A 27722-nucleotide genomic window follows, 5' to 3' on the forward strand; every position below is an offset into this window, starting at 1 on the left:
ATGATTTCTGAGCGTCGTTTGTCATGACGTCATAAGGTTGTTTATCAGTAAATGTCCGATTGCGAAATCGTTATTATGTAAGAATCTTCTTGCGAACGTGACCTTCTATAGACTTCGGTTGTTTACATTTAAATGCTACGTGACCGAACGATGGTTCTTTATGATGTAACCTTCTCGAAGTTATTGGACTGAACAGCCAACTATAAATAGTGGTGTAGTTTGTGTAATGTTTATTCTGAGATTCTGAGATTATTATTATGGGAGTTGTATTATGATGAGTTGGTGATGAGAGTTCATTATTGTAGTAGTAGCAGTTGTTAATAGACGCAAAGATTATTGTTGATCGAGAGTGGAAGTATTGAATACGAGTACTGTAAAGCAAAGTTGATGCTAATATAATTTCTGATTGAAATTAGAATCGTATGAGAAGCTGTGAGTGGATCACGTTAAACTCGATCAATAGTCGCAGGCATTGGAATCTATTGCTGTTTACTATTACTTTGATTAATTGTTGGAAGTGGTGAACCATTCGTTGGAGTCCTTCAAGCGTTTTTATATATCATTTCACCAGTAGAACTATCCGTGAATTTAATTGACTGCTTTTCGGTTTGACCCATTAAACTACGTCATTGAATCTTTCCAAGTCTTTTTCCTGGTAAGAGATAGAAGGAAATCGTGACACTGATTTACAATGCTTCCACGAGGATTTTGACAAAAATTACTTTCAAGAAACACAAAACGTTTGTCAAAAGCCATAATTTGACAAATTTTGACTTTATTGAAAATTTTGACTTTATTGTCAATTTTGACTTTATTTTGACCTATAAACTTCTTAGAAACAGTCCCCTAGGTGCTAAAAATAACTTTATTCTTGGATTCGTGGATAGACGAGGTCCTTAAAAATGTTTGATTTTATTGACTTTTGAGGGCCCTAGTGATCACCCATGTATTGAGAACGAGAGATCAGAGACAGAAAGCGAAAAATCTATGATCGGCTTCGCGGAACGTTGAAGATACTTTATTTCAAGAGCTTTATGCCTCTGAAAAGAGCGATGTTGGTGCAGTGAACCTGGTTAAAAGATTTATACATGCTAAACTATCACAGCACGTTAGGAACAGTGATACCTTTCCGAGTAAACGTTTTCAATTTATTTTTGAAATACAACACACCAATACCAACCAGCGCTGCTGTGGAACGCATGTTTTCACTTGGAAAGGACAATAGCTTAGGCTATGCGTCCCAAACGCAGCAAATTGTCAGACAAACGTTTTGAAATGCTTGCTTTTTCTGTAAGGAAATAACTAATAGGCTAAGCAGCAAATTACAATACAGTCTCAAAACATAATATCTGCTCTTTATTTTTAGCTATTGTTAGCCTAAACTTGGTTGAAATATTTCCGTTTTATGAGACGCTGGCAAAAAATAGCGCTAGAAATTAGCGCTGACGCTGACGCCGTCAATTTCTTTAAGAGCTTACGCAGTACTTTACGCCGTAAAGTTTTTAGGCAATTCGCGCTGACGCTGACGCCGACGCCGTCAATTTATTTCAATGACGCGTACAACACTGCAAATACTTCATTCATTTATCAACATAGCACAAGATATCAAACAAGCAGCAACTATTTTATAAATATACACAACACAAAATTTGGCACAAAATCCATGTAGGTACTGGGACCAGTGATTTAGCAAAAGGTTCTAAGCAACTTGGAAGAAATTATCATTTCATTGTTTTAAAAAGGAAATGAAAACCTTAATTTTACAAAGCTATGGAGAATCGTATAAATTATATGTGATGGAAATCTACTTGTCAGCTTAACATGCAGTTATAAAAGTTTAAACGAAAATTTGAGTAATCTCTGCTTGGTTTTGGTAAGTTTTGTTCATGTCATCGTGAAAATGTTTAGGCTATGCCCTTTTAAACATTAAATCAACATCCTTTTTTATGTCAACATTATATAACTGTTTTTAGAGACTTGGCTGCTATAATTGATTTAACAATTTAGTTGTAATCTGACATTAATAAATAACGTTAAATAAACAATTGAAAGAATGCAAAGTATTCCAAGTGCAGAAACTTCTTTAATTTAATTATTCGCTTTGTCTTCCAGAAGTTGAAGATCTGGATGGGTGATTACCTCTCATGTACAAGAATCGATAATGATTGAAAGGCTCTTTGTTGTTCATTTATTTCATGTGTTTTTACAGTGCGATATTATCCATTGATGATTTTGTTTACTCATTTATTTCATGAATTGTTTGTGTATAGTAGATAATGTTCTATCAACAAAAATTTTAATGCTGGCGGTCATGCAGACGCGCGTAAAGGCGATCATAAACAAAATCAGTGTACATCTTTAAAGCGAGTAATGCATGGAAAGTAAAAGTTTGTAAATGAAATTTCGAAGACTTAAGAAACAGATTGGGGATGTATTCTGAGTCATAGGCATACGAAGCCGAGCAACCTTATCAAGTTTAACATATTCAAGTTTATTTACAGAAACACAAAACTACGCAACAAGTTAAATATCGAACGTTTTCGACATCACAAGATGTCCTCTTCAGGAATAACATATAATATATACAATTTAACTACATCTGAATAAAATACAATGGTTATTATAACCATAAACAGGAAAAAACAAAAACTGCACAGTACTTCTGACTAGCTCAAACTCAACGGTATAGGCTCCACGAGAATCAAAGGTAACTGCATCAAAAGGTGTTGAACAGATCACATGATGTGGTAGAAAGGCAAGGTGCGAAAAAAATAATTTTAAAATACAGAGAGCAAGAAAGATGAGCCGCAAGCATACAATTGTCTGTTTAAAGGTGGATTGTTACGTTTTATGTACAATTTGCTATTCTGAATCATATCATTTAAGCAAAATCGTAATGACGTCTAATCAACGTAAAAAAGCATCTGGCCGACGCTTGAGGAAAGGATGCCATAACTCACAAACATTGTGACACAATAAGTTAGCCTACATTTTCAAACAATTTCAATTTTATGCTGAATGAGATATCGTCAACGCTGCAATCAAGTTTTGAGAAAACAAAAAGGAGATTGCGCTAACAAACGTCTGTCAGATTGGCCCATGAAACAAGAGTCTTAAAGTCGTGTAACTTTTACTTCGTGTGGAGCTGCATGTTCTTGAGGTGGCTCATCTTTTTGTCTTCACTTGTTTCTCCGAACATCCTTGCAGTGAGCAGCTCAGTGGTTACGCTCCCAGCTCAAGATCACGCGGCACAAGTTCGACTCTCGGGGTGTGCGCTTGAGCATCGCATTTCAGGACTGCTCTCCATTCAGCGGCATCTAATGGATGGAATAATTTCCCGGCAACAACATTTCAACAAACGGGAAACTTCACTCTGCCAATCTCGGTAACCGGCCTTGCGTCAAGAGCCTCTACAACAGGGGTTCTTAAACTGGGGTCCATGGACCCCCAAGGGGTACGCGGACTAGATTTAGGGGGTCCATGAAGGCCCAATGGAAATCTTAGTGTAGGCTGTAATTTCAAAAATGGAATAAATGTTTCAAAATAAAAAAGATTAAGTTCAAACAACTATCGGAGCTGGTATACAAATTACAAGTCCTCCTCCCCTTGGTAGATGACAAAGAGAAATTGACCAAAACATGTAGATTGAAGTGTGTGAACAGTAAAGCAAAGGTAAAGTAGTTTCACCCTTTTTATTTGGTCGAGTCCTGTCTTTGTCATGAGTTACCAGGGCGGGACTTGTAGGCCTATACCAGCTTTCAACTATCCTATCAGCCCTATCAAACTCGAAGCCACAATTCATGTTCTTGTTGAAGACAAACAGCAGCATTCTTCACATCAATAAAATTTGATCAAAGATATTGAAAAACAATCTGCACTCGCTATTTCTTAAATTTAATAAAACATAAGATAAATTTTGTCACCAATTCATTTTAATTTTATTGCGTTATGTCCAATTCATGCTGATCAAAAAAAGTTTCTCGGACTAGGCCACAAAGGGGATCCACACAAACCAAAATTGTTTTTAAGGGGTCCGCGTTAAAAAAAAGTGTAAGAACCCCTGCTCTACAAGTATGCGAAACTACCAGGAATAACCAAACAAGGCTTTGTCAGTCCGAGGATAAACATTCAAAACCAACCAAATAAATCAAAGTAGGCCTATTTTCTTTACAAAAAAACTGCGGCCTTGACGTTAAAGTTGTGCAGCTTCTTTTAAAATATTTAGGCCTAATTCTCTGACAAAGTCATTGAACTAAATTTGTGAAAACAGCTTGGGAGAATCATTGTTTTTTTTTTGGGATAGTGTTTTGCACAATGGCGGCTCGTGCCATGGGGCTGCAGCCACACCTGAAAGAAAGAGAAGGAATATATGTTTTCCTCTGGGTTTGTCCGACCCGGTTACTTTTTTCATCTAAGAATCGCAGATTGAAAATTAAAATATTGACAGTTTCGTTTGGCAACACCAATTTTGGGCAAACTTCTATGCAGCTCGAGATTCTGGATTTCAAGCGCTCTGATTGGCTAAAAATTATCCTTGAAGCTCCACATCTTTTGGTATTTTACAGCAATTTTTGAATCTGTTGGGGCTGCATGGAAAACAGCCCCGCCTAACCGAATAACTTTACAGACTTTTTAAAGGTAGTTTTTATTTCGTGGAGTAGCGATGCGCCATGACTGTAGAAGTGTTAGCTGTTAGAGAGTGTGGAATTAGGGTATTCAACAGGTTATAGGAAGAGCTAGTCCAGCCTATAAGCGCATCTCAAAATCACTTGAACCTTGTATGCAACGGCTAACCTTGTATGCTAAGACTAAGCTCAATACTAGTAAAGTATGTCTCCAAAGCAATACTGTTAGTTTCTTTTTAAATGCGGCTTAGGAATACATAAACTTTTCAACAAAGTCTGAATGCACTTTTCAAAGTTTGGGGTAAAAACATGACCAGAATGCACCAAATTTAATGCAATTTTCTGGGGGAGACCCCCCGGCAAAGTCGTTCGCCTTTAGCGGACTCAGCGACGGGCTTCACCCCCCCCCCACTATTTATTGCAGCCCCACTGCTCACAAACAACACCAGGCGCCACTGGTTCTGTATCACTTGTACCTTGCAGATTATGAGAAGTTGCATCTTCACCACAATGCAAGTCTCATTGCTGAATTTGAATATTTGATTATAAATTTTTATTTCTGTTAAACCCCGCAAAGCTTACCACACAAAAAGAGCAGTCATTCTGATTGTTAGCTTGCCTTTTCAATACTATAGAGATGCCAATAAAAGCGACATTTTTACTTTTTTTCTGGCACCACATACGTAGCTTTGACACACATGATATGCAACATGTGGGGCACAATTCTTACCCTTCGTATTCATGAACTGAATGAACAAAAAGCAAAGAGATTAAATTGCACTAAAACCATGTTCAGCAAACGTTTCGAAACAATGGACTAATGTCTTCATCCTCAGTGCTATAAATGTAATGAAACATAAGAATGTAAGAATAAGATTGCCTGAATCTGGTTTGTCTAGAAATATTTAAAGCACTTCCAGTTTAGAAGCAGACATTCACATAAGTTCCAATATTACATTCCACGTTTCTGCCTTTCCGCCATGACTGGTTAAACTTAGACCGTTCTAAAAACAAGTAAATCACAATTAACGATACTCTTATATTTTGGCGAGCACCCAATAAGCTTGTATCAAAAACCGTGACCCGACAGTTTATCGAAAGACAATTTATCGAACGACAGTTTATCGAAAGACAGTTTATCGAACGACAATTCATCGAAACGACAGTTTATCGAACGACAATTCATCGAAGGGGCTAGGGGCTAGAGGCTAGGAGTTAGGGGCTAGAGGTTAAGAGTTAAGGTTAGAAGTAGGGGTTAGTGGTTGGGAGTTGGAGTTTAAGGGTTAGGGGTTAAGGGTAGGGTTAGGGGTTAGTGGTTAGGAGTTAGTGGTTGGGGGTTAGGGGTAGGGTTACGGATTAGGTGTTAGTGGTTGGGGGTTAGGTTTTAGGTTAGGGGTTAGGTTTTCGATTAACTGTTGTTCCAGGCCCCTAGCCAGCAGGGAGCCAGGGAGGCCTCGCCCCCCCTGGCAAAATCCAAACATTCAAGAGCAACAGCTACATTTATAATGATTTTGCCCATTTAAATTTTTTCGGCCCTCCTTAAAAAAAGTTGGCCCCCCCTTGCTCTGCGGTCTGGCTACGGCCCTGTGTCGTTCGATAAACTGTCGTTCGATAAACTGACGTTCGATAAACTGTCGTTTCGATAAACTGTCGTTCGATGAATTGTCGTTCGATAAACTGTCGTTTCGATAAACTGTCGTTCGATAAACTGTCGTTCGATGAAGTGTCGTTCGATAAACTGTCGTAGTACCATCAAAAACGCAAAGAACAAACGAATAAAGCTTCATATTTTAGAAAAATAAGTATTACGTCACAAACAACATCGCCACATTTTGTCGATCTGAAGCCGTTTGTGTTAGCGCGAGTGTTCTGAATAATAAAGTTTAAAAAAATCAAAATTCCCGATGAAGTACTATGCCTCAGCGCTTTTCTCCGTGGGGAGAGGTCATTTTCATCTCCGAAACTATTGTCATCAAGAGCACCATAATAGTCTCCCAGCGGTACAAGCCCTAGCTGCGGCACTGCTCTCATCCACAGCGTACAATCAACCTACAGCGGCTTTTGACGAGGATTCCGACTGGATGAGAAAAATGCGATGGGTCAAATGAAGGAAGACAATTGCTGCAAGGAAAAAGAATTGGCGCCCTCAATAGTGGGAGCAAATAAAAGTTGGATGGATCGATTCCAACTTGGAAAACATCATTTCTTCTTCTTCTTCTTGGGAGGCACCAGCACGGAAGTTGCTTCCTCTATGAGGAGTTGTTGATACTCCAAGGGAAGATTCTCCCTGATCAACATGTTCAGGGACTTGTCTTTGGTGATGAATCTTTGCCTGAATGTGAAAAATATTAGCGTAATCACCAAGCAATTAAGACTGAAGCTTTGCGTTCTACAAATTAGGACCTGAACCAATAGAAAGATACATGGGATTTGCGTCTACAGTAAATACATCGCTAATATCAAGAGTATCAATTAGCCAGCGTCATATGAAACAAAACTATATTTCGTTCTTGGTGCCGTGCCATTCCCATGCGTGGGTAAAGACAAAACATTGCAAATCGTAACACCCTGTTGCAAATAGCAACGAATGTAAGACATCCCATCACTGGGCTGCATCGTTGGTTGGGAATCTTTACAAGTAGCCTATGATGGACTGCTAAGATTCCAAAAAAGGTTTTCACAATTATTCGAGGATAAACATTTCCGCGCACAAAGTGACATCACAATCACTCCCCACACCTCTTCATGATGAGCTCGAGGTCGTCCTTGTTGACAATGGCCCTTCCCGCGAACTGGGTCACCGCTTCCATGTCCTGGCACAAACGCTTGAAGAATGACGCGAATATTCCCTCGGCCGCCTCCATTGCCTCCCTGTGAACAATGAGGTGTTGTTACGTCAGCGACATCGATCGAAGTGTTAGATTGAAACCACGCAACAATGGAGTCTGTAATTATTATGCGGAAAGCAATGGCCATGAAATCGCAACAGGCTTGCTGATAACAGCTTTGCTGGGTTGCAAAGCATTCACACCATGGGATTGCAAGGTGCACTTGAATTTACAATTGAATACGTGAATTCAAGGACCCAATTTCCAGAAAGTTGTTTTGAGATAAATGCGTTTTAAATATTTTGTTCATTTACTTTTATGATGGAACTCCAATGATGATTATATTCTTAGATATACTGGGAAGAAGTTGAAAGAGGACACTGAAAGAAATCGGAAAAGCACAAACAGTTAAATTTGGAAAAAAAATGGAGTCGGGCCATTTATGAATTCACGTATTACAAAAGCTTGTTTCGATGTTTCCTTTTTTAAATGTCATTGTTGAAAACCTACTTCACAGCAATAAGAAAACTGAAATAAACTCAATGCTTCATGTTGAAAGCCAACGTATAAGTTTCAATATTTTTTGCCTGAATGGTTTGAGATGTTTATTTCAAGCAGTCCATAAATTTTTGCAGAGTTTAGGCAATTGTTAGCCTTCAGTCAATTTCAGCAGACTACTTTCCACTCATGGTAACCATGGCATTGAAGCAGCTGACAAACAACAATACATCGGTTGAAGTAGGAAAATCAAGACCAACAATTACACTCAGCACGCACCTGGTCTATATTCCAATCTACAAATAGAAAAATATTTCAGTGAAACATAACCAAAAATTATGATCCAACCCAGCCAGCAAAATCTATCATTTTTACATTGATTCAACGTCTGCAGAAGTTGAATCAATGTAAAAATAGCTGATTTTGTTGCCTGGGAAATTAATCCCTCAAGGATGAGGATGACTACCCACAGACAGAGGTTAAGAGATTCACTCACTTGGTGACTTTTAAAGAGGAGTGATGCTCAAGTATCCCTTTCAACTGGGATGTGGAGATAAAGGAGGATTGGGAGGTCTTGGAGGATCGCTTCCGTGGGACTTTGGAGGAGTTTAGTCTAGAAATACAGGAAAATCATTCCTCTTTTCCCATGACATGGTTCTAGAAACATTCGTCCAAAACAAAACTGTCCATCCAATTATTTTTATAGAATCAAACACCTATTGGACACAGAAGCAGTGGGAAGAATTCGTTTATTGGGTCATGAAAGTATCATGTGCTCGAAATTACGACACAATTCACTTCGGTCCAATTTTGGATTTAATAAAAAATAAATTTACCCATCATTAGAATGTGCACAATATAGAGTACAAGGCAAAATTTAGTTGCATCAAACACGCGAATCTGCAGCCAATAACCCGCGCGGCTTGCACAACAATGACATCTGGGTGACTTAAAGTGCCCCTGACAGGTTGGATCCAAGTATAGTAACTTTTTAAAGCATTTCCTAGCGCAGAATTACACTTAGCGAACTTTTTAATCTTAACCTCGTAGCTCGACTGGTTAGGGCGTAATTTAAGCAAACGACTGCTCCGCAGCGCCACCACAAGCGAAACTCCATATTTCACTGCTCTGGGACGACTTTGGTGGTATTACGTCATCCTAAGTGGACGTCGTTAGCAACGGATGAAACAAACGCTTCCTAGATGTAATTGGTGGATCACAGTTTGGTCGGAGTTGGTACAAGAGGTTGCTTTTTCGAAGATTTATTGTTTTTTGCAGTTTAATAAAACTGTACTGGATACGTTCCTACAAAACCTAAAATATACTTGAAGTGAAAAATGAAGAAATCGTACGAATCATCATTCATATTTAATTCATCATCACTATTCAAAAATAAATAAAAGTTCTCTCTCTCTCTCATAATGTGCCTTCAGATGGCCATTGAAATCCTGTGTAACTGCCATCTGGATCTGGAAAATTGTTTCGGATTCGCCAAACAATGCATGACGGCATCACAATCCGATTGTTGCTTCCGAGAGCACCACCTTGTAGTATACACTCCAACACATGCCTGTAAGCATTTTTACTTGAGTGGTATTAACAAAATCATCTTCAGTGAAGTGAACATATACGACTAGTTTTGTATGGCCCATCCCACTTTCGAACACTTGAAGAAAACTTTGACCATTTTCTTCTTAGTACCTTGTTTTGTGGGAAAGTGGGAAAAGAAAGCACACGGTCTTTGTCACTGACAATGGAACATAAACAGCAATTTGTAGGCATTGCCTCAACCATAAATTAAAGGTACTGTTTGTGAAATACTGTTGTTACACTGCAAATGGCTATTGCCAGATTAGGACAAATAAAAAGTATGAAAATGGTAGCCCTATGAAACTGCAATTTCAATTGAATTGAGATGCTGTTTGATAAAAGTAAACTCAACCTATTTGATCGAAACCTGATAGTAATCATAAGTTCACTTTTTCATTTCGATAATTCTTAATTTGCACATGCTTTAGACCAACAGAGCACCACACATTCACGTTTTGCAGTAGCCGTACCATACTTTACCAAGTCATCACAGAGAAAGAATGCATCCTTCCCGCTTACTGTGACGTCACAGCGGTGTTGCCGTTTTTATTTTCGCAATTGAATGAGTGCCAGATTCGCCGATGTCAACGAAAGTTTGCAAGCGTGTAACTTAGTAACCTGTTGATATTTTTTACGATTTGCTGGTCAGGGAAGTTTGTTAGTGTCATCTTTTTGGTATCTTAGGTAAATTTAGCGAATTTATTTACCTGTCAGAGGCACTTTAATAACGTGAAGATTGTTACGTCATACCTCCGCAGCGAAGGAGCCGCGATTCTTTGAGTCGAAGGTTCCAGAGGTTGCGTTCGATTGAATGACGAGGTGGGGTTAACGCGGTGTGCTGAAGTAATGGGTTGGTAGATCATGAATTAGTGGACAACCAACCAGTTCTCAGTGGGAGTGCAACTCCAAGTGTTAGTGAAACAAACTTTCTCTACCCAAAGATAAGTTTCCCTACCAATTATTTTCGAATCAAAAGTTGGCCATTTACCATGAAGATAATCATCTCGCTTTCGTAAATTTACCGCTGAATCCTGAATAAATGGAATCCCCCAAGTAAAGATCGTCCGAAGTACAGGGTCCTCTTATGGACGGAAGAATCCATTATATTTATTTGTTTTAACGCAAGCAAACGTAAAACAGATGTCGTTTAAACCAGCCACACGTTACTCACCATCTTCATAAGATGCTGCTGTTTCTTCTTCCTCTTCTTCAAGGTCCTTATCACTTTCAACCACTTCTCCAGCCTCTATCAATAAAATACTCCGATTTAATTGCGTCTTTGTTAAAACCAAACGAAGCAGACAATTGAACTCAAATTAAAATTTATTAAAAGACTTTCTACTTCCTTCACAAATAGAATATTAGTGAACTCGACTTTCTATTTCCTTCACAAATAGAATATTAGTGAAGCAGATACCTCACCGCAGTGTCAGCAACGAATGGCTTATGCTGCTTCACAAACACACAATACAAGCAGCACACACCAAGCTGGGCGGCACGGATCCTACCTTGGTCTTGATGTAGCGAATTCAGTCTTAAAGGGTCGCCTGGTGCTGTCAATTCGCTCTCGGAGGCTGGAATGGTCTCGTTCTGAGAAAATAAACCGTTTCTCAAAAAATGGATTTTTTAAACTTTAACCAGATGAACTTGATGACGTCTGAACGATGAATGTTGCTGGCACACAACATGGTGACGTAACAATAACAGCGATGGAGATGGTTGAAGATTGTTTTGAACTTCTCCAAGCGACCAAACCATCACAGCAGTGAACAAATCTAATTTTTCTTTAGTGAAACACTGCTATCGCGCTAAACCTTTTTCCTTTCTTGAATGCGTGTGAAGTTTGTTTGTATTATATACTCCAATTTCTAATCGCTTTTCGTGTGTCGGCCATCGTTTTTATGTTTGTTTATTGTATCCAGACAGGACCAGGCTTACACCCGGTGGTTGAAAATTTAGATTAAGTGGACAGGAAGGCAAGGAAGCCAATCTTCGTGTCCACCTTCAAGCATGCCATTAAGTGTCTTACCAAAGACACAGCAGCATGCTCTTGAGCGATGTCGAACCGGCGTCCTTTCGACTTGCCGTTCCAGGGCTCTCACCACTCGGCTATGCAGCCGACAAAGTACAATCTTAGTACTAGACTAACTGGATTGGTGCTTGTTGACGTTTTCACCCGGTGGTTGAAGATTTAGATTAAGTGGACGGGCAGGCAAGGAAGCCAATCTTCGTGTCCACCGTCAGGCATGCCTTTAAGTGTCTTACCAAAGACACAGCAGCATGCTCTTGAGCGGTGTCGAACCGGCGCCCTTTCGAACGTCGTTCCAGGGCTCTCACCACTCGGCAATGCAGCCGACGTCGTCAAGTGAGGACGTGTAACCGTAAGTTGGAAATTTGTGGTTAACATCTTTTCTTGAATTTTATGTAATCAACTTGCCACTGTAGCCGTGGCGAGAGCAATTGTGTTGCTCTCACCACGACCACAGTGATCTCATTATTCTCCATATTACCGACAAAGGGTTCCCACAATCACTGCCATTTAACCATTAGCAATGAACATACTGTGGGACCGTTTATACCAACCAAACCGATGACGACTTACTTGGAGCACAGATGCGACAGGAGATGAATTGTTTGGTTGATTAAAGGAGGACGACTGGATGGAGCGATCACCTACAAGACATCGATGGGAGAATGAGAATGTGGGATTGTGACGTAACCATGCTTAGTTATGACGTAATATTATCAGCAAGACAGTGCATGACGCGGTTGCCGAATAATTCTGTGGAAGAACGACGTTCAACCTCAGTAAAACCTTTCACTGAAGCAAGTTAGATCTAGATGCAAGCAATGAGAAAGAAATGTGGCGGTAGTTTAACTTAAAAATACGGATCATACCTGGCATGATGGAAGATGGAGTTGCAGGTGTGCTCTTTGGAGGAGAAGGTTCTTTCAATTCTTCATCGAGTTGCACAGGATCATTGCTCTGTAAAGAATCTTCCATGATCAGATCACTGTGCTCCTTGCTGACCTCCTCCAATCGTTCAGCCTCCTCTCGTGGTGAGGCATCTTTGACAGGTGACTGTCTTGATCGATCTTCTTTCTCTGCAATGTCGTCTGGAGGAAAGGTGTGCTCATCTGGTGATCCAGGAGGTTCAGATCTGTTAAGTAAACTAAAGGTTCAATAACTCGATGCATAATGAGTGAAAATGAAAGCAACCTTCTTCGTGTTTCTACGAAGACGCAATTGGATTGAAAGCAAAACGCGTCTGGGGTTTCTTTCAGGGGGCGATACATGGAATGTATGTTCATTGTTCACCGAAAATATGTAAAAAATTTAAACATTAACTTTAATAAACGCCAATTAGAAAACAAAATTGTAAAATTGCGTTTTAAACTTTACGACATGGTGCGCTTGGTGTAAACAGCAATACATTACAAAATGTAGAGCCACAAACATTTCGTGGCAAGTATTCCGAACGAGTTTGCCAATAACAATTGTGTCGGTCCAAATGTCGCCAGCAACTCATTGGAACCCATCTTGTACCTGATAGTAGCTTCTTTCAGTCCGGCTAGTTTCGCTTGCAGTCGTTTGGACAGCTCTTGTTGCGTCACAACCGGCTGGTAGATCTTATCGATCTCAATATTTCTGAAACACACCAATGGATTAGCCAGAAACTCATAATCCGTTTGTACTTTCGTCTATAGATGAGGTGTTTGCCCCTAGAAACTAATAAAACTCAAGTTTCATGTTTAAACATACAAAATAAAGTAAAAAATTATTTTGAACAAACCATTTTTAAACCAAGGAAAATGTAGGAAGGTAGAGTGAAGGATGGCCTGACAAAAATAAAACTTGAAAATTAAACACACCAACGATAAGAAACGGAAGACCCTGATATTCCAGAATGAAGACCAGGCTTCTTGGAAGCAAGATGGAGAAAAACAGTCATGAATTTGGAAATACAGTTTACCCCTTCGGAAACCTACTTTTTCACTTTGAGGTTGCTTTTGGGCGACCTTCTGAGCCTCGTTGGGCGGGCTGCAGTAGCCATGACGTCATTGGCTGCCATGACATTCTGGATGGCAGTTCTGGGGGTGATCGATGTCTCCAACAGTACACTGGAATCCTGAGATTTCTTTGTTGAAACTGTATTTCTTCCAGAAACCAAGACAAAATAATTAAAAACTTGAATATTTTAAAAGTTTAAAATTCACTTTCAAATCAGTTCAACTATTAGTTCTTTCACAATTAGTTACCACAAGAAATAAGAGTCAGCAATAACCATGCAATGCTGTGACCAACTCCACACTTCTAACATAAATAGATAAGCTTCAGTTTCAATAAAACCAAGCACTTTCACAAGGTCATCCCTGCAAATACCAACTTTGGAAGCTAAACTTGCTACAACTATCGCTATAAAACTATCATGCGAAAGAACAAAGCAAGTTAATGTTCTAAGAAGTAAGAAGCAAATTGTCGTGAAAAAAGGTCAGAAATAACAAACTAATTAAGAAAAGAATACAAGAAGCAAATATTTGTCACATACTTTGCAGTGGAACGTCGTTTTGTCAACGGCCTCTTGACAGTCTGTTGCACTTCTGGCTCCTTTAAAGCATTGAGGAGCAACGTTCTCGGAGTGGAAGAGTCCTTTGCTTCATCGAAGAGGTGATTCAGAGATCTTTTGCTTCTTAAAGATTTTCTTCGTCCAGACATAGTTAATACAGATGCTTAGTGACAAACAAAATAACTTTATAATATTAATTAGTCTATTCTCTGTATCATAACATATATAATATATATACATTACACACAAAGCGTATTATATAGTGCTTCAAAAAGCGAAATATAGTCAAAGCAATGCACACATTTTAATCATAGCCAGATTTCACTTTGTCATCAGGTTGCTGCTGCAAATAGTGGCAAAACTCAAAACAAATTGCTTGAGTTTATTTAAAACGTTAGAGTTTATTTTTAATTATGTTATATTTGTGTATGTAATACATCATGTTAAACCCGCTGAAGTTACTTTGTTTTATTTCTCGAATTTTTATGAGTTTACAAAAACAATGAACATCACAAAATTGCTTAATGCTTATTGCAGTGTAACAAATTTAGGCTTTCTAAATGTTCACCAGTCAAACGGGATCTCAACTTGGTGGCAGGTAAACCTGCACTTGAAAAACATCTCTCTAAAGAAGCAGATGTGGAAGGTACACAAAAATATTTTGAAACTAACTAATATAAACAAGAAAATTGGTTTTCATTTGCTTTCCACCAAACAAGGGCATTTTCAACAGATAAAGTGGATGTTTTCAACAACGTGAGATAGGTAGTTATTTCTGAAGATGGGGAAGCTAAATTTGCTAATTCATCTTCAATACTGCATGTAGCATCTTTATTCTTTAATCCCACAGCTCAACAAGTCGTCCATGTCACTGTACTGGCATAGTAAAAGCTAAGACAAAGCCATCTACCCGTACATACTTCCGCAATACTGTGAGGACTACAAAGCGCTTGACAAGAAAGATCTCTTTAATGCGAACAACAAAACTTGTGCGTTTTTCCTACGCCGGATTGCACCAAATCGATAAACAATTCTACTTTCGCTGTAGCGAATTCGTTGTGGCCAGAGGGAGTGGAACGAAGTCGATCGTTAAAGCGGTTTCAATTATCCGATTTCATATGCATTTTGAAACCGGTTAGGCTTCACAACCGGTTATTCTATATTCGGTATTCTATTTTGCTCATCCCTACCCAGAGGTGTATGTGCAAGCTGTGCGTGTGCCTATGGTCAGGTTCACAACCTTCGATAAATCTTGTATTGCTGTTGTACTGCAGTAATGCAAGAATAGGCTACACAATACACATGTTGCCTGTAACATTGGTTAACCCGTAGCGCCCAAGTAAAACAAATCAAATATTCAGATTTGTTTCTTCAAAAAGGTGAAACCAAGTACAACTAACACAGAATATTACATGTTGCAAATTTGCATTATTGAGCAATACAGGCCAGAGGGTCAAATGAAAGTATTTTTTTTTTGTTTCATTTATACTTAACAAATATTCATTTTACTCTCCCAAAGTTATGTACTTCCCAGAAACATAGAAACCTTTGTTGCAACATAGAGCGCTACGATGAACGTTACATTGATAATTAATGGGATCAAGAATATTAATCAAAAATTGTCAATCTTAATAACAATACTATGGTATATCGGGTGGATAGAAAATATTGCATTATTTGAAAACTACCTAAAAGTTTACTCCTAAATGTATGGTATCCTTTCAGAGGACCCTAAACAGTGCCATGAGGCACCTTTTAGGTAAGAGTTGTATACAACCCCTCAATAACATGTACTGATGGAAACATTGATTATGTACATAAAGTAGATATGACCAAAGGCCGGAACATCCTGCCTCCGGCCAAAATGTTGCCTCCGGTACATGTTATTATGCATTGTTAGGTGATGAGTTTTATCAATCAGCTCATTTCATATATTACTTTAAATATTTGATTAAAGGCAAACAAAATTTCACAATAGAAGAAAAATCATAACAGACACAAAAATAAACAATAAAACATAGATATATATAACCTTTATGACAAAAACATCTAATATGACTTTATCTTTACATTATAAACGAGTTACTGAAATATAAGTCACTAAGTCACAACACATTCAACACAATGATTTTAGTTCTTGTCATTGAAAAATAAAACTAGTTTGCCAGCAACATCCATAATCACTGAACTTCATAATCCATCATTCAATAATTTAACGTATATATCCCATTTACTATGCTTATACAATACATATTATACAAGCTTTAAAGCAACCGGCGGCCATGGCCGCTAAGTAGTACTTGAATGACCGCCGGTGCTACCTTCTCAGTCGACCAATTTGGCCGCCGGATTCTTCTAGCTAGTTATTTAATTTCACAATAGAATGATCGTGGATTAACTGTCGAAAATATCTAGTATCAAAGAGTGATGCAGAATTAGGTCAGCGCGTCATAATCATTAATCACCACTGTTGCATTGTGCGGAAACATTTGCTATTGTATGGAAAACATCCAGCTGAGATCATCAACTATAAGTCATGTTTGTAATTCCCGAAGTGCTAATTTACATCGGCTGGCAATATTGTCATTTTTATGTCGATTCAATGTTGTCGGACATTGAATCATTGTTAAAAAGGAGAACTACCCAGACAAAAAAATTCGTCATTTTTACCCTGATTTAACGAATGACGGATTATGTTATCTGGGCAGGTTAGTTGATATCCGAAGGGAAAACACGTGTCTTCATAGTTGAGGAATGTTTCCGCTGTGGGTTAGTGACTTCACACCCTCAATGGTAACATCATAACGGTATGAATGGTCAGGTTTTATGAAAGGCGGTATGCAGTTGAAACAATTTACTGAGCTGCGAGCAGTTAAAACAATTTAGGGTCGTTAGATGGTCCCACAATACCGGATTACAATCACGATGAAGCATTTAATGCGTGGTACAACGATTCTATAGCAGGTCGTCACCCCGACTCAACACTAAGTGATCATTTTGGCCTTGTTGCAAGTTTAATTCTATTTACTTGTGCGATCGTTATTTGTATTTTGGCCTCCAAGCACACAGATTTGGCCGCCGAGAAAGAGCTCTCGATAGGCCACAAAGACTGCCGGAAAAAATCACCAGTTTTAAGGCCTGTTATATATATGACCTTGTACCAACTCACTATGGCCATGGTTTAGGCTACTCAAGGAGGATCATGAGTCAACACATAAAAATAGCTGAAAACTATAAATACTGATTTAACTTACAATCCTCAGTTACTTTTTATGAAATAAAATTCTATTCCAACAAATATATTAGTTTCAAACAGCTATACTAAAAGTCCTGGGTAAGTGTGGCATTATTTACTGCAATGAAATATTGTTCAAATAGCAGACATGAAATACCAAGAAGGATAAGTAAAACCTGAAAGACAATATATTTATAAATCGATAAAGCAGCCCATACAACATTGAGTAGGCTAGTGTCTTTTAAGCTAAAGTTTACATGTACTTGAATAAAAAACATTGGCAATAATTGGCTAGGTTTAATAAAAACTGATCATCGCAGAATCATGATAACATGAAAATGTATAAGCGCAGTGAACATAAAATAAACAATATTCTGAACTTTTAATCGAGGATCAAGAGGGTTGAATGCTCAATTATTTAAAAGCCTAAAGTATCGTAAGTACTAGGCTACTGGTACCATGAATAACGGTTTCATAATTTATCACTTAACACAATTTTTTTCATGCTTTTTTCTTTTTTCATGAATTACATTATTTTTTACACTAATTGCATAGCAGAGCATCTTTTTGTAATTATGCGAGCTTCTGTGTCTTTACTTGAGCGTGAAATAAAAAGGACAGATCCTGAAACAAGGCAACCAATAAATGCACATGCATGTACCAAGTCACATGCTTGGCACAGTGGTTAAGAAACACTGTTCAAGCTTAAATACGAAACCCCAAAATATTATGAAGTCCAATATTTTCTAAAAGTTTATTTAGTGAGCTTTTCTTTTTGTACCAGTTTTGCTTTCAAGCTCTCAGGCATTTCTGGTGGTGGGGGCCTTGGTAAATGAAAATATACTTTCACAGAATCATATATAAACCACTGCATAGCCGTAATAGCCCCAATCATCAGTATACGAGCAGACAAACCTTTCCAAATGCCCTTAGGTCCAAGCTTTTTTAGAGCTTCCATAGCAGTGCTGCCTTCATCATTATTTAAAACAGAGACAATAGAGTCATTTGGATGAGAAACAACGGCACAGAAAATCCCGGCAATGTAGCCGGCAACAAATGTTATCACTAACTGTTCCCCTTTGTTGCACTCAGACCGAGGTTTAGGGATCACATGTTTGTAAATAGCTTCAACTGTTCTTTCGAAGCAAGCAAACTTCATCATTGTATAAGGAATTTGCCTTCCCCATAATGGAACAAGTCCTTTGTAAAAAGCTGCCATTCCTTCCTGGGCTCGCATTTTTGGAAATACTTCCCTTAAAGTGTTTGCAAAACCTGGCTGTGTCTGGATTCGAACTTTGCATGCCTCCATTGGACAAAGAGCGATGTCAGCAAAGAATTCAGCAGAAGCACTGGCTGCTAAATACATTGATGTTCTCCATACATAGCTATTTTCTGGTCCAAGTAGATCACTATACAAAACTTTAAACACTTCATACAACCCAAATTTTCCTAAGCCTTGCATAGAATAACCAATGAAAGTAGGTGCCCAGCCTTTGGCAAGTCCTCTCAACCCTTCCTCCTTCACTGTGACAGCAAAACCTGAAAACATTCCCCTGTATTTCTCAGGATCAACTTGAATGCGACATTTTACCAAATCTAGAGGCACCATTGCTGTGTGAGTGAGTCCACAGCTTAAAATTCCTCCAAATCCACAGAGGACATAATATTTCATGGAGCCAAATTCACAGCTATCTTTTTCAGCTACAGAAAGTAAACCCATACTTCTTTTCACTATGTCACCTGTACTTGTAGATTCTTCTTTGCATTGAACAATAAAAGAAGGAGTACAAAAAGGATTTTTTAATGGCTTTGGAAACACCATCTCGTATTTTTATGATTTACTTGACGGATACGAAAAGTTTTTCCGCAGTTTTGTTATGTTCGCTGAGACTCACCTACTTATAGCGATTACCAACATGACGAAAGCGAAGTCAATTACCCAACTGTAATCACCGCAATCACGTATGAATATTGAATTGAATAGGCTAGCTTAATTATGAGCTCTCGTCGTCAAAGTCAGGCTGAAGTTGAGAGTTGCCAGATTTTTATCAAAGTTTTAATTAATCAAGTTTATTTCACCACTACCATGCTCAGGATGTGGCTGTCATGATTGCAGCTAATCAGCTATGTATGAGCGGGTTGCTACTCGCTGCGCCGCTACCATTTCAATGTACAAATAGAAAAAAATATAGCATATTACTTTTATTCATATGGAAACTTGGCTACATCATTCATTGACTGCACTTTTGGAATCAAGAAAAATTTAGTCCTGGGGAATAGCTAGATTTAGATTTTAGACAAATTAACAAAAGAATAGTGGTCATTTCAGTCGCAAAATTTTCGAAATCGATAAAGAACTCGCAGAGAAAGGACAATTCAAAGAAACCTTGATTTAGGGTAGCTGGTAACTACCATATTGAATTCGGCAGCTATTTTGTTATTTGCATTTTCTGAGTTGGATCGCTTGTAGCTCCTGCGGCTGTTTCTTTGCGGCATTATTGTGTTCCCTTGTGTCTTATTGATGTCCCGGTAGTTTCGCTATAAGTCGAGTGTGTCATGATTAGAAATTTGCTAAGTATTTGTTTGCCTTTTAGGAATTTGGAACGCTATCTAATAATTTGAGCGTATTCTTGCAATCGGTAGTTTGATACACATACACGTACTTTTACGTCTTTTTAGCGTTGTGCATCTGCTGCATGCAACAGTGCGTTTGTGTTTTGTGATTAAGTGCATCGCTTGGAGCATTCCACCACACTGGGTCTTGTCTTAAACCAGTGCGTCTGGCATCGAATTTCATTTGGCCTCATTTAACCGGTAGGCAGTTTAACATTACCCACTCGTCGAAAAGGTACGCAATCATGCGTGACATGTTCATTCGCGATTCAGCTGATTTCAGTCATGTGACTCGACACGTGATATTCTGATCGAAAAATTTTGATACAAAGAAATTTAACTGAATGCTTCACCAGTCACCACAACCACCGTTGCCTAATGGTTAAGGCAGAGGAGTAGTAATTTCGATTTTGTGGGTTCGATTCCCACCCTCTACTAATACTATTTTTTCTTCTGCAACTGAACTGAGTGCAAGAAGGATCTTAATAGTAGCCACTTTAAAGGGCGGGGAAACCCAACTTAACTTTGCGAGTTTTTTGTTTCAGCGTGATGTCATTGTGTACAACATGCGTTTTAGCAAAAAAAAAATCCAAATTTTGTTGCCCTCGTCTCGCTAAGGCCGCTTTTGTTTGATACCCGTTTGCGAGGTCTCGTTGCGCATCAAGCTGTGATTCTGTTTGCTGTGACGTCACAAGGTACATATAGTTGTGGCCAAAAGTTTAAGATCAGACTTGATTTATGACGATTTTGCATTGCTTCAAAGTACTGCATCAGATATAAGATGATGCATAAAGATGATGCAAATGAAACAATATCTGATGCAGCATTTTGAAGTAATGCAAAAATGGTCATAAGTCAAGTCTGGTCTTAAACTTTTGGCCACAACTATATGTACCTTGTGACGTCATAGCGAACAGCATCACAGCTTCATGCGCGCGAGACCTCGCAAACGGGTATCAAACAAAAGCGGCTTTAGCGAGACGAGGGCAACAAAATTTGGATTTTTTGTTTGCTAAAACGCATGTTGTACACAATGACATCACGCTGAAACAAAAAACTCGCAAAAAGTTAATTTGGGTTTCCCCGCTCTTTAACAAGTCGAAATTGTGACTAAAACACAAAGCAATTTCACATTGAAAAGCAGGCACTCTTCGACGAGTCGGTGATGTAAAAGTGCCTACCCATTTAACCAGCTCAGTGGCCGAGTGGTTTCGTCTTCGGCTCTGGTGCTGGTGGATCGGAGATCGATTCCAGGTCGGGTCAAACCAAAGACTTTAAAAACGGTACCGATTGTGTTCTATCCTGCATAGCGCAGTGAGAATGAGTCGGGTAATTATGTGATAACATCGTAAACCTGATACAAATTAAAAATGAGCCCTGTCGCTAAAAGACCTTAGCTGTTGTAGAGCCACAATAAATAAAACCATAACATTATTATTATTTGGCCTCGCCAGCTCAGTGGCCGGGTGGTTTCGTCTTCGGCTCTGGTGCTGGTAGATCTGAGATCGATTCCAGGTCGGGTCAAACCAAAGACTTTAAAAACGATACCGATTGTGTTCTTTCTTGCATAACGCAGTGAGAATAAATCGGGTAATAATGTGATAACATCGTAAAACCTGATATAAAATTAAACATGAGCCCTGTCGCTAAAAGGCCTTAGCTGTTGTAGAGACACAATAAATAAAACCATACCATTATTATTATTTATCATTTGGTCTTACTATGATTTTTTTTCAGTCATTGAATCGTGGCATCTTTCAGTCAGTTCACCACGCTTTGTTTGCAGTTATGGTACCAGTTCAGTTGAGGTGTCAGTTTAATTTATGTTACGAGTCATGATTTGGTTCAGTTCACCACGTTCTGTTAGTTAGGCATTTTTCGGTTGTAACCTTTTGAGGTTAATGCGTCCGGATGGTTTGAAGATTTGTTTTCTGCAATAAACTCATACGTGTAGGCAGTGCCGGTCTTAGGGTATTTCGGGCCCTGTGCGGAATGTGCTTTGCGGGCCCCAATTACAATGATCCAATTCAGTAGCGTAGCTAAGTATTTTGAAAGGGGAGGGGGAGTTTGACGGCCGGCGGGCGAAGCCTGACGGCGTGGTCGGCGACACCCAGCGAAGTGGGGTCTGGGGGGCCTCCCCCAGAAACTTTTGAAACATTACTTTGAGTGGATTCTGAGCGTTTGGTGCATTCTGAGAGCATGTTCAACAAAAATTTGGGTATGAATATTAATTGTAAAATGGTGCTGTCCGGTGGCATTGCAAAAGAATAAAATTATGTTTTCTCTGGCATTTTTCGAAAATAAAGCTGAGTCTCCATGTTTTCTGGTTGCTAATCCCTAACGCCGCAACTGACTTCAAGGATACCGGTACTTGCTTGTGAATCGGAATTGAATTTTTTCCATTGGAAATGACAAAAATTACTGCATTTTCTAAGTAAATTGTGGGCCCCCTAATTTGCGGGCCCTGTGCGATCGCACGGTTTGCACAAACACTGCGTGTAGACATCCTATCCAGACATGATTCTCGGATTATCCCCACCACCGATGTGCTCGGGATGTTGCTACAATAATTTACAGCTGTACCTGTAGGTATGAGCGGATGCTTTGGACTACTCGACGTCCGCTACAATTAACGCTCATAGATAGCCAGTAGCCATTTGTATTATTTAACTTTGGAAGCAAAGTAAAGAGAAGTCACAAGAAATGTTTTTGCTTTTTTAATATTTCACTCAACCGTAGGCCTATAGTCAACCTTCATTTTCAGCCAACCAATTTCAAACTTTAAACTTTAATATATCATATAATCGAATAAATCACACATTCGATTGGCAATCATGTTTAAACAACAAACCATCCTTGAAATCTTTTTAGAGTTTTGCGTAAATGTTTCACCGAGTTTGACACTAAAATCCACGAGGCTTTGCTAATAAAATCATGCAATCCTAGCCTCAATTCGCAGTTGTTTGCCGCAGGTGCTTCTTACTTGCTTAACGTCTTTTCTTAACTCATCATGTGATGCGTGTTTGCCTCGCAGAATTAACCGCCATGTGATGTGCCTTTCTCCTCTGCTTTGTCGTTTCATTCTTATGCATTTCGTCAATTTAGTGTGAAGATCAAGTATTTATTTCAATGTATGATGTAAAATCAGTTATTTTTTTGTTACTTGGAAAGGGCTAACATGTGTATGGCCGAAAACGTTCGTAGATAGTTTATGTTCAGTATGTTAAATGCCGTGTGGTTGCTTGCTTTCATTTGTTTATAGTCTATCTTAGTTTCAGAATATGGGTTTTGTTTGAATTTTTTTCTGAATCAGTAAAAGTTGAATGTGAAATTTCTAAAATCCCATTTCAGTGAATAATAAAAAAGAGAAAGATGTAACTTTACTTACCAATCAGATACCACAATGATACGCAAAATTATCATCACAAATTCAATTATAGGTAGGCCTACCGTAAATTGATAGTAGGCCAAGTTCAGTAAACCTGAAAATGTGACAAGTCAGGCCGCATCTTCAGACTGCTTTGATCGTTCTAATTGATGGGGTTTCTGTCATTGCAATATCGATGGTACAGTAGTGGGCATTTTTTCTTCACGTTTCTGATCAGGAGCTTTTGAGTTAAACTTAATCGCGGTGTTGCACTTGGTTTAAGCCTCCACAACTCGAAATCTTAGTTCGAATCGGCGCAATTTTATTTCTCGTTCCACTAGACGGAGTTGACGAATCTTTGGTTTATTTCAGCCGCAAATATCTCAAAATCATTTTATTAATTGCACGTCAGTAAAAAAGGAACGACAAAGTATTGTAAGCCAAAGAAGTAACGACAATGCACAAAGCAACAACGTGAGGGCTCCCTAGGAACAGACTTTGTCTTCAGTAAAATGTTACGCTCTTCTTGTGCAAACTACAAAAGTGTTGCCAAGCGTAATTCAACCAAGTGATTGGCGCAATTAAAAACGATTTGTCACATCACATAATTAACTACAATACCCCCAAAAGAAACAGAAGAATTATTACGTCAAATAACGTTTAATACTTTTACGAGTACAATGAGCAGGGGCCATGTAGTGAGTTTTCTTCAGCCCTTAATGTGCATTCCCTGCTGGTTGTTCAACTGAAACGACCATTTTGTTGACTCTGGATTATGTTCCAGCAATAAAGTACGGTACGTAATCAATTTATCAATGCGCATTTGCATATCACAGGACGCTATTTAATAGACTTCATCATAAAATAACAACACAATCCCACTGATGAGCACAAGTTTGAGTTGAATGATTTCATGTGGTAAAACTTGACGCTAAATATAAAATACATGCAATCAGCTTTACAGTGTTGTTTTAAAAGAAAATGTTAACAAAGCACAGATTTTCAATGATCTCTGACATGTTGCAACTAACCTTAGCAAATGACACTAGAATCTTTTCGCTTACAACGCAACAAAAAAGGTGAGTGTATCGTCAGACAACCCGAATAAAAACACCGAGTCCAATAAAATAACAATTATCTTGAAATTGAAAAAGAATATTTCATCAGGAAGTTAAATGGAAACAATTGAGCTAATAATGTATTCATAACAACATTGCATAGAAGTAGGAAACCTTTTCGTCTAACCTCAGCCAGGTAGCCACATTGGTGCTCCCTCAGCAGCTCATTTCTAAGATTGCAATACTTCACTGAGTTGCAGTTTATAGTTTAAAAAGTATTTAAACTACTATAGATGAAAAATTTCATAAAGCTTCATCAATGCTTTATCTAAAAATAAAACTACTAGAAGATTAAAAATTTTGTAAAACTACAGATACTGGACAGCACCATTGGAGGGGGACGTAGCGACGAAGGCATTGCATACGTCACATGACGCCTCATGATGTCATCGTGTGAGGTATACGCTATATGACGTAGACACTGCTTGAAAGTCGTCAGGGTTAGGGTGAGACTTGATTTAACATTAGGTCCCCAGTGGGTTCATTTCAGCTTCACCAAAACTGTGCTTATTGCGTTTGCAGATTCATCGAGCCTATTGGGGCCGAGCTGAAGCGGCCCATGGCTTGACTTCATGATTGACTTCAGTGGCTCTTAACTTCTACAAACATTCCGAGCCTCCAAAGCCTTCTCCAAGCTATTACCGCACCTCAATTTGTTCACTGACAACACAAATTGCAACGATAGGTCAATAACACTAAACCAATTGCAACGATAGGTCAATGACACTATAAACCAATTTAAATTTGACAAATTTTGACAAATCGCGGTGACACTTCAAACGAACTGCAAGCCGGTGACAGCTGCAAAGCCGCAAAATAAAACTAAAAGTTTCACAAACGGTTTAATCTCAATTTTTCCTGTCTGCAGTCGAGAAGGGGAGTGTGGCCCTTCGACAATGAAGTTATTATCGGGCTCGTGTTTAAACTCAAGCGGAATGACCTCAACAAAAGTGACGTATAGAAAAGTCCCCGTTGCTAAGCACTCGAGGATGGCGGAAGCGATCAGCGTCGCGGGAACATTGGTCAGTGATTGTTCGGAAAAGAAAATGGCGATGTGGGTGGTGGTGGGGAGAGTTGTGGTGCCGGAAGAAGTCGTGTTGCTGCTCGGTAGTGACATCACAGTGCCAATCGCGCATCCCAAGGGCGAGCCGGTGCTGAATATTCCCATGCAGACGACCGCCAGTACAACCCTTCCGGTGCTGAAAGTGTCGAAGATTTTCAAGCCGAGGCTAAACGCGAGCACACATTTATGAACGACAATGGCGACGAAAAGCTGAACCAGATTGTTCAACGTCGATTCCAAGCCAAGAGCGAGGCCTTCGAATATGGAATGCAAGGAAAGCATCGCGACCAGCACGATGGCACGTGTCGCGTCCGCGGTGTGCTGCACCGTTGTCTCGTTACTGGAGCATGAAGGATGTGCAATTATCACATCGCTTGAATCGGCGGAAGTACTTGGCACTGTCAGTATTCCGGCGTTGAAATTCCCAGCACTTCCATTCTGGAACGACTCGTCATTGGAAAGAAAAGTAGCGGGAACCGGTCTTTCTTCGATTCCTCTTCGTTCCGGCAAAGGAGATGTGGTGGAACTGGCCATCATGTTAGGAGCCGCATGCGGCCCGGTCGGCTCGTCTATGACGTCAAAATCTTGGTTCGTTGGCCTGCGCTTTCGCACGCATGCATTGTTCACCAATTGTTCTATAAGCATGACGACGAGAAGTCCGATGCAGATGACAAATTCGGTCACGGGAAGACTAGTTGTGATCTCAGCCAAAGCAAAGATTTTATCAAAATCGGTTCTGCATTCAGGAAGCAATTCCAAGAAGCAAATTCCAAGGAACAACCCTCCGCACAAACAGTTGATTAAGCTCGTCAAATCGTACCGGCAGATGGCGTCCTTGCAAAAAATAAAGCGAGTTTAGAGAAGCGTTAAAGTTATTTGGAAGGCTCCCTGACAACAAATCAGTCGCTCTTTACATTATGTAAAAAGTGAAAATAAATGTAACATGTAAAAACGACTGACTTGCTGTCTGGGAACTGAGTGGTACGAGGTACGGCATGGCCTACTCAAATACATGCCACGGGTTCGATTCCGCGGTTCAGTTATTTTAGAAACGAAAACGCAGTTACAAAAACCCAACACATAAAAGATTCCAAAACAAAACTTCGTTCCTAAACTTTTCATCAAATTTTCCTATAATTCAACTGATGATCCACTGGGATGCGCGGTGTGACAAAACATTTTAAATAAAGTAAATGATATCACACCAAATCAGAAGAATCGGTTTATTTATAAACTGATTCGTTTAAAAGCGTATAGCGTATAAACTGATTCTTCTGATTTGGTGTGATATTGTTAACTTTACATAAAAGATTGGCTACTTTTTCGGATTTTACAGAGTTTGAATCTACAAAAAAAAAAAACATGGACAAAAATAAATTCAAGAATCTGGGTTTGAAATTAAATTGGTTTAAAATTAATTTAATCGTTAATTAAATAAAAAAATTCGCCTTTACTATCTTTCGTATTGGAAATGACAAGACGACACATTAAAGGGCACGTCTATGACGTCTCGATTGATATAGACTTCTATGACGTTTCAAATGACGCAAACTTGTATTGCAGAAGAAAACATCAACAAAAAAATCAAGAATGTCTTCTTCTCACCTTGATGGAAGTCCAGGAACACGAGGAGGAATACTGGTGATGAGAAGGAAGAGCTTGGTTTTCATTTTCCTCGATTCTCTCTTCTTCGTTTGGGAGGAGATCCTCATTTTCTAAACTTTCGTGTCCATCGGAATTGGTTTTCTTGCTCTTCCTCCTCATGAAGAATGGGGTCGCGATCCCAAAGATCAAACTAGTGATCCACAACACGAGACCACTGAGCAACTTTGTCATCAACAAATCCATCTTTAAACTTAAAAATTCACTTAAAAATTGAAACCAAAAATACAAATGTTATAAACAATTAAAATCGAAATGTAACATTGTTTCTACACAAGACATACACTAAGACCTGTGTGATACAGAATTGTTAAGAGTTTGGTAACGATTAGAAAGTGTTTATTTTTTTTAAACTACCTATAGCTTCATCATCGTGTAAACATGTAAACTACCTTCATGTAAACGATCGAAATTGAAACTTCGACTTCTCCAACAACCGACAAGAACAAACACCTCTATTTTCTGGTGACGTTTAAGAGCGCAATAAAGAGAAAAATATTCTGAAAAAAGTTTATAAACAAACATTTTATTGTTTATCGTTTGTATCAAGCTAGA

At 38.9% G+C, this 27722-nt stretch overlaps 2 protein-coding genes and 1 pseudogene across 3 annotated transcripts; all 3 read right to left on the reverse strand.

Annotated features, from left to right (window-relative positions):
* Positions 1 to 5076: 5076 nt before the first annotated feature.
* On the reverse strand, positions 5077 to 14314 carry LOC145771860 (uncharacterized). 2 transcript variants are annotated; one of them, XM_082583603.1, is made up of 11 exons: positions 14092 to 14314; positions 13532 to 13699; positions 13089 to 13190; positions 12440 to 12702; positions 12144 to 12214; positions 11050 to 11131; positions 10713 to 10787; positions 10292 to 10379; positions 8448 to 8564; positions 7365 to 7496; positions 5077 to 6957 (listed from the first exon to the last, which is right to left on the reverse strand). In XM_082583603.1, the coding sequence occupies exons 1-11, from the start codon at positions 14256 to 14258 to the stop codon at positions 6825 to 6827; spliced, it is 1398 nt and encodes a 465-aa protein (XP_082439729.1). In that variant the 5' UTR covers positions 14259 to 14314; the 3' UTR covers positions 5077 to 6824. The 2 variants fall into 2 exon arrangements, with proteins under 2 accessions (XP_082439729.1, XP_082439731.1); XM_082583605.1 differs by lacking the exons at positions 5077 to 6957; positions 7365 to 7496; positions 8448 to 8564 and adding an exon at positions 8578 to 8899 and having other exon boundaries at positions 10262 to 10379.
* A 3169-nt stretch (positions 14315 to 17483) lies between these two features.
* On the reverse strand, positions 17484 to 19166 carry LOC145771746 (solute carrier family 25 member 3 pseudogene; annotated as a pseudogene).
* A 4505-nt stretch (positions 19167 to 23671) lies between these two features.
* Positions 23672 to 27454, reverse strand: LOC145772727 (zinc transporter ZIP1-like). The gene is made up of 2 exons (XM_082584606.1): positions 27111 to 27454; positions 23672 to 26339 (listed from the first exon to the last, which is right to left on the reverse strand). Exons 1-2 carry the CDS (start codon positions 27351 to 27353, stop codon positions 25218 to 25220), a joined length of 1365 nt encoding a protein of 454 aa, XP_082440732.1. The 5' UTR covers positions 27354 to 27454; the 3' UTR covers positions 23672 to 25217.
* Positions 27455 to 27722: the final 268 nt, after the last annotated feature.

The sequence above is a fragment of the Aplidium turbinatum genome, chromosome 6, assembly GCF_918807975.1.
Source record: "Aplidium turbinatum chromosome 6, kaAplTurb1.1, whole genome shotgun sequence".
Taxonomy (NCBI): Eukaryota; Metazoa; Chordata; class Ascidiacea; order Aplousobranchia; family Polyclinidae; genus Aplidium; species Aplidium turbinatum.